Source organism: Manduca sexta, unplaced genomic scaffold (genome assembly GCF_014839805.1).
Source record: "Manduca sexta isolate Smith_Timp_Sample1 unplaced genomic scaffold, JHU_Msex_v1.0 HiC_scaffold_1210, whole genome shotgun sequence".
Taxonomy (NCBI): Eukaryota; Metazoa; Arthropoda; class Insecta; order Lepidoptera; family Sphingidae; genus Manduca; species Manduca sexta.
In genome coordinates, this window is record NW_023592053.1 from 6018 (window position 1) to 14108 (window position 8091).

The window sequence follows — 8091 nt, forward strand, 5'->3', positions numbered from 1 at the left end:
GGTATTCTGTATGAGGATTTCAATATAAACATGATGCGTGCGTTACGTGCTTTTTATGAATTGACAAAATAACTTGGCTAATGAATAAGGGCCCTGAAGGCTGAAGTTGTGTCTAACTTGAAGTGGGCTAATTCAATACGGCTGTACCAGAAGATTGTATGTCGTATGATTATAGTTGCTATGACGTGGACACCTTTGTGTCTATTACCACATAAGTGAAACTCCTGTTAACTGGCAATTTTATTACAAAATCTAACACAGGCAGTAAACTAACCTGTCAATGATATAAATACAGTGAAAGTAGAAATACGGCACATAACTCCCGTCGTCTTTTCAACGGCATTTCTAATGTAGGGTTGATAACTTAAATTGCGTTGTCTGTAATCAATTTAAAATCCTAGATCGCTATGGAGGTCGATTAATTTATTAATCCTTATACGTGCTCATTTTACGTTTAATGCTAAATTGAGGCACGTGATTTTCCTTTTTTACGTTTCAAATTGTTAAGATTCTTTTATATGTTTATGATGTTATACCGTTCGATACGTGAACCGAAATAAGAAATAGTTTAAATATAAACCATAGACGAATGTATCACTTATCAGTACTAGAATCACACTGACTCATAATCTAAATATGTAGCGTTCGTTTGCGGATTAAAAGATCAATAAAAAAAAATTAACAACATACTGACATAAATTTCATATCTCAGTATAATATAAATATTTCATCCATTATGACAAAAACAATTACAATATTACAATGTTCATTTGTCTGCATAACGGCAATTAGGCTCGTGCCAAATATAATGCATCTTTAACTTGATTAAAGGGAATTACAAAGATACCTCAATGCGATGTACCATCGATCTATTTTGGTATAGCGTCGTATCGTATCACTGCATCGATAGAAAAGAAGGGTGAAAATGGCTTATTTTCCAACGCAATTTTGATTACTCGACAGCAGTAGCATAGGGTAAAGTTTTCCGTAAGGTAAACCCGGCACAACATATAGGTACTAATATGCATAAATGAGGTCTGTAAATCATTCTAATGGTAATTAGATTTTATATAAATCGCAAAAGGGAAGCCGGTAGGAATCTGGTTATATGCACCCTTTGCCACTGCTTGACAGTCAGATAATTTCCTATTATATGTCATAAGTGCCATGGTATTAGAGTCTTAGAGTCTAGAGATATACCCAGTAATGGGACCCTGCCGATTTTGGATCAAGATATGACAATAACCAGTGGTTCGTCAACTGAGGTCCAATTAAATCCATTCATATGACGTGTAGACAATGAACTTACTAAGAAAATGTAATTTATATTTACAACGCAGTCCGCAGTTAATCATACGAAACAACGCAATAGCACCTTTTGTTTATACATCTTAAATATAATATTGTATACGATGAAAGTGAAACGGCAAACAAGACTTTCTTTGTTCTCGGCGGCAGATTGTTTCGAAAACGATGAAATTTGATACACAATAGGTTTTATTTGGACTGTTGATGAAATCGTGTCGTTTGCAATGAGATGTTGGTACGCAATTTTAACTGGACTGTTATTATGCTCTGATAACTTTTGAAATATTGAAGAAGGAACATAATTTATCATTTCTTCAGATCCGAAAATCTGGGTTAAAATGTTCAGAAACTTTCGTACCTCCTTTTAAAAGTTTATTTTTTGTAATTACGTTTTAATATACTACTCAGAATTAAATGTTTTTTAACGCTGATTTTTTATTTACTTCGCGAATTATCATTAAACTAAGCGATTAGTTACAGATGTCGATTAAAGTCCCTGATGAATAATCTTTGTCTAGCATTTTGATTTCCGCCCGTTCCAATTCCTTTAATCGTGAATTACGTCGCAAGAAGCACAACAATCAACCTTTATCAACCAATTATACCATTAAGTATAAACAAATACAAATTTTACAACCATCGCGCATTCAATTTCGGGTAGTAATGTTCAAAGAGGCTGTAAATATTTAGTTGATCATTAAAATTCGCGTCGTGCGCTTGTCTTCGTGGCGGAAGCTGGCGGAGTGCCAGTATGCCAAACATCTGACCGTTTAGCTCGTAATGAAACATCCATGCCTAATGAATCATTGATTTGACGAATAATAAGTGATTCATCCCCATGGCCTTGTCCCATATTATAGGACCTTTAACGTAGAATTGTAGGAGTTTCGTATCGGTTGAGTTTATTCACATTTTTTTATTGGTGAATGTAATGACATTGATGTTTATTTATAGTTGTGGAATAGTGACAGTATATTATTGTATCATATAACTATTAGAGGGGAATTATTTCCATCGTATGTATACATATTTGGTCTTGTTTTTTTATATGTAAATAAATAATAAAATAAAAATAACAAATAAACTTACAAACATTATAGTAACATTGTATCACATTGTCTATTAATCGTGTAATTTGAAATATGCCATGATTATGTTCTCTCAAACAGGCGCCTGTACATGAGAGGTCCCTCGTGTTTCTCTCTAGAGAGAAACATTGTAGAGGCGAATTGAGGCCAATAGCGTTTGCGTAGACGGTTTATTGTTAATACGCACTGCGAATTAGAAAATTCAACGAAGAATTGTAGTAAATAAACTTGTTTATATTCCGTTTTACGACTTCTTGTAGTTTTATAGATTATCCTGTTGGAATATAAATGTGTCAAGGTTTTTGTTTGGTTTGTAAGTGTTCCCCTTATAAAAATATGAGCCTTCTGAATGCTGGGTGCGGCACTTCATCTGTACTATTAAATCTATCTATCTGTACTCTTGAGTTGAAGTGTTGTAGTACTATTTAGTTGAAGAGTTTGTTTGTTTGTTTGAACGCGCTAATTACTGATAAAAATATGTTAGGACTTGTCTACTTGCTAATTATTATAAGACAATAAATATCATATATGTTCAAATGAAACTGTCGCATCAGCGAGACAAAAGGTATTCTCGTTTCATATTTTAGCTTCATTTTATACATTCATGCCATTAAAGTTCTTTGCAGTGCTTTGACCCGAACTATGTTAATACCAAACCTAAAAGTCTTTGCTATCTTATCATTAATCTGCATATATTTTGTTCACATGATAACTTAAAGCCTTTATTCATACTAGAAAAAATATATGATCGTATTATATTGTGTTTTTAATGTGCCACTAATCTTTATTTATTTCCACATTCCTATCTTTCTATTCGATTAATTTCGTCGCGGGATAATGACATATTAGTTTTCCCTGACACTCGCTGAGCTTCACCGCTCGGTGACTTAAATGCGTGCCACTGCTGATCCTGGCTTACAGGAGTTGTAGTGGTGGGTGTGAGGGCGGGAAATCTAATCTTTATTTAGAAACTAACTTTCATTTTTTTTCCAGGTGGAATATTTTCCTTGAATAAAAAGTAGCGAATAACACTCGGGAGCAATGTAGTTTCCTATTAGTGAAAAAAAAAATCGGTTTAGTTGTTCCTGTTATTAGCGCGTTTAAACAAACTCTTCAGCTTTATATGATAGTATTAATTGACCATGAACTTTGTTCGATATAATTTAATTTCATGTTTAACACGTCCTGCCACTGTGTGATTTATCAAAACCAGTTTTGTGTGCACTTCGTTTGAAACAGTATTTAACTTGTAGAATATATAGATCGGAAAGGTGCAACATTGTGACATCACTTGTAATACATATTAAAAAATCTTTTCTAGATAGCAACGCTTACATAAGTATTCAGAAAAAACATGTTTTAAAACTTGTAGATTATTTAAATAAGCTTTATTTGTATAAATTTATATCATTAGCTGCTACACGTGGCAACTGGCAATCTTAATAAAGAAAAACATTCTATATATCTATATAACTAATATTTGTATGAATACGTATATACTTCTATGTGTGAATGAAATCTTGGAACTATGTATAAGCATCGTCTCACTCATGAGCATAAAGAAACGCGAGTCGTACTACTGCTATTTATTTATTAATATTTCCGTTTACTTAACACATGGAGCGTAATGTTACAATATTATGTATGATAATCGTTTAACATAGGGTTTTTTTATACTATAAGGCAATACATTTACTATATTGCATAATATGCAGCTGATCATCGTTTTTAACTCGTATAAGGTGGTCGTAAACCATCACGCACAAGATATATCGAGACGAAATATTTCATAATAACTATTTCGTTACGTACATTTATTTTGAGAAATACTCATAAAGTTTTTATTTACAAAAATGAGGGTAAGGTCAATACGAATAAAGTGCATTTTTGTACATTACAGGACTCGTTCAACAACGTGAAGCAATGGCTGGAGGAGATCGATCGTTACGCGTGCGACAACGTGAACAAACTGCTTGTGGGCAACAAGTGCGATCTCACCACCAAGAAGGTTGTCGACTACACCACCGCCAATGTGAGTATTCCGGAAGTAAATTAGACGTAGACATGAAAAAAGGATTCAGCCCACAAAATCACACTTATGAGATAGTGAAGGTTAAATTTTCAATCGTATTTTTGCTCATTGATATTGTATGGTATATTTTGTTAATAAAAAGTTAAAATTAACATATTTTGACTAAGACTAGAACTACTATAGACTAGAACTAATTTCGTATACTCGGCTCATTTTCGACCTGACTGTGGGTTGGATACTTTTTGCATATCTACGTCCAATTATACTGTAAAAGTGTCGACTTACAGGTGACTTTCCTTATGACGGTTGCCAGAATTATTCCGGCCTGTACTAACACCCACATTGTGATTGTGACGACTGCAATTTATTACCCGTTACTCATCAGTATAAGATAGTCTCTTCTAGTTAAATGACTAAATATTCCGTGTATTCTATTTTTAAACTGATTTAATGTTATGATTTGTTACGGGAAAATCTATAAATAATATTGCACAATGAACTAAAACAAACACATTCACACTTGACTAATAAAATATTATTAATTATACGAATATTTCTGACGAATCAAATTATATTGTATACATTTTATACTAAACGCTGAAGCCAATTTTTAAAGTGACAACACTAGTTTCTTAATTTATGTGAATTATTTTGTAGAATAGGTACCATAAAATCAAGAAATTAATATTTTAATTTTCACAAGAGACAAGATGAACGCAATTATTCAGCCTTCTAAAATTAATATTATATTGAAATTTCAGCAATACGCGGAACAGCTGGGCATACCGTTCCTGGAGACGTCCGCGAAGAACTCGACGAACGTTGAGCAAGCGTTCATGACGATGGCGGCGGAGATCAAGACGCGCGTCGGGCCGCCCTCCACCGGCGCCGCGCCCGTCGGCGGGCAGGTCAAGATCGACCAGGGACACCCCATCGACACCGGCAAGTCCTCCTGCTGCTGAATGTGCCGCCTCAGGTCAGATCAACTACCTACCTAATGCAACACTATCAAACAGAATGTACATTTAAAAAAAAAATTCGTTTGTCGATCTGCCCCCATAGACTTGCATTACAAACACGACACGAAGGTGCGTGTCGTTTGGCTATGATGGCTGTGATTGGTCAAGAGAATAACACGTGAGTCACGTGATGGTCTCGACCTATCATAATGAATCGATACGAAATCTTGTTTCGAGTTTTTTAGCACATTCTTAGGGTGCTCGGCGCCTGCTTAAGACTTTTACTACTCATCATAAAAAATCTATTTACACAGTGTCGTTTTGCTACACTTTTTTGTGGATCTAACTTTATTCTAAATGTAAAATATTTACACGTTTCGCCAATGTGCGGGTATTAAGGCGAGTGATGTCCCAAATTATGCATTATTCAATTTAGCCATTTTTGACAGTAAATGTTTTGAGAATTTATTGCATATATCTCAGAGTGAGGATTGCTATAATTGTATTGAGCTTGTCATTGGTCGGTCAGTGGCACGAGTTCTTTATAAAATGCAAACCAGTTTGGTGTCTATTTGGATTTGCGTAGTAAGGACATTGTGTCACAGTTTAATATTGTGTTTTTTACCTGACTTAGGAAGACAAGAACTAAATATAACCAAAGAGTATCTTGTCAAATGATCGCTCTGTACGAACTTGTCAATATATAATTTAAATTTGTTTGCAGTTAATGTTTTCCTTCCCCGAGTCATGGTATTTGATCATAATATCTATGATGTTTATTAAGTTCAGTGTTAAGGAGATTTTGTGACGTTGCAGGCTGGCGGCAACACGCAAGGGAGGTGGGAGTCGCGGACGCCGGCCGCCACACCCGTTACATAAACAAAATGCAATTACCACAAAACTTTCACGATCGCATCATTGTAATTATAAAGTAATTAAATATATTATAATATAGTAGCGTGAGCGTACAACGGCGTCGTCGCATCGCGCGAGCTAACTTCTGTTCAGTTGCTAATGTCCGGTATCGTTTAGTATAGCAAACGAACGTGCAGTGGATGGGTGAATGTTTATATATATTGAATATCGTAGGTTAATTTTGTGCTGTTTCACGTATAAGAGTTACGATGCATATAACTGAAGGCGACACGGACGTGTGCGGTGGTGTGAAGTGAGGCGATCACACTCGCGAGCCGCGAGCCGAGCTGAGATCAGAACACTCGTCGCTGTCCATACGCGTAGGCTAACTTACGTTTCTATTCCAGCTTGTGTTAAATTTTAATTTTCTGATCACTTGAGGTACTAATACTTATGCACTGGGTGTTTATTCGTATATGTATATTTACATTTATCGCGAAGTACCGGGGTTGTGCTATGTTGATGATTTTGTGTTCACATCACAAAATTTTAGATATAGCCCGTTGGCCTTAGATTTAGACAGATAGTTAACATGTAGCGAACATACAAAAATAAAAGCGGGAACATAGTATTATTTAAAAGACATTTCATATATCAGCGTCACGTTGTGATAATTTGAAATCTTTATGACAGACCGGCGATTCGACTGTTCGCGGTTCGATACGATTTTATTTCGTCCTATTTTTCGTTTAAAGTATTAAGGAATTAGATATACTATATAGCAGACAATTGAATTGTCGGTCTGTGTGTGTACTATAAATTATTTTATTGTATCTATTTACTGGAGTATGTTATTTTTGTACTATCATGCCAGCGTTAAGTTCACTTGAAATCAATCCGCTAACCCCCTAATTCTGTATCGAGGGTTTCTTAGAAATTAAAACAGTATGCTATAGAAAGATGTTTTATTTGAACCACCTGTCCTTTAGTGCTTATCTACGTCTATATAAACTATAAACATTAAAAATAAGCCTATTAATAATACACCTTTTTATACTTCATATTATATTTAATAGTAAAGTAACAGACTGCCTCAGTGACGTAGTTATTGCGATATGACTGCAGTGCTGAGATATTGGGTTCGATTCGGGTCAGGCAGTAACTTTAGATTTTTCTGTGGAGAGCAAAGTAATGATGAGAAACTCTACTCGGTACGAGCCGGAGATGGATTTGTGACCGTAATGGCGATAATATCGCCACCTATAACATCATGAGACGGAATACACACGGCGAAGTGTGAGTGCACAAGTTGCGCCTCTGCCTACCCCTTCGGAGATAAAAGCGTGAGTTTCTGTGTAATGTAACGGACTTGCATTATAGAAGAGAATGGATACCCTGATAACAATATTGCTAGATAAATCAATGTCAACAACAGCATCTCATCATGTACTCGTAGTCATGACACAGTCCATGCAGATTGAGCGGGCACTGCAGGAACTCCGGACACAGCACGGCAAGCGATCTGAGGAACATAATTTACACTTATAAATCGATAACACTAGTTTTGGCAGAAGATAGTATATAGGTAATGTGATATTTAGCCGGGCCCTTAGTCACTGGTCATACAAAACATATTTTAGTGAGTTACAGACCGTAGTCTATGCATATAATCTTTTCATTTATAAAAGTGTAGTGCAGAGAATCAGCGAGGAGGAAATTTGCAAACGCACAACGTTCAGTGTGCTAATCTCAATAGAGCGTAGGTTCGAACACTTAAATAGGCAATACATTTGTTCTACAGCCGACACTCTTAATAAGTTAAAATATCAAGGACTCTTACCTCGCGAAT

At 35.4% G+C, this 8091-nt stretch overlaps 1 protein-coding gene across 1 annotated transcript; it reads left to right on the forward strand.

Annotated features, from left to right (window-relative positions):
• Positions 1-4234: 4234 nt before the first annotated feature.
• Positions 4235-7201, forward strand: LOC115451912 (ras-related protein Rab-1A; the record flags this gene model as incomplete). The annotated part of the gene is made up of 3 exons (XM_037445124.1): positions 4235-4428; positions 5190-5404; positions 6204-7201. Coding segments are annotated over 2 exons (395 nt in total), but the record flags the coding sequence as incomplete, so codon positions are not given.
• Positions 7202-8091: the final 890 nt, after the last annotated feature.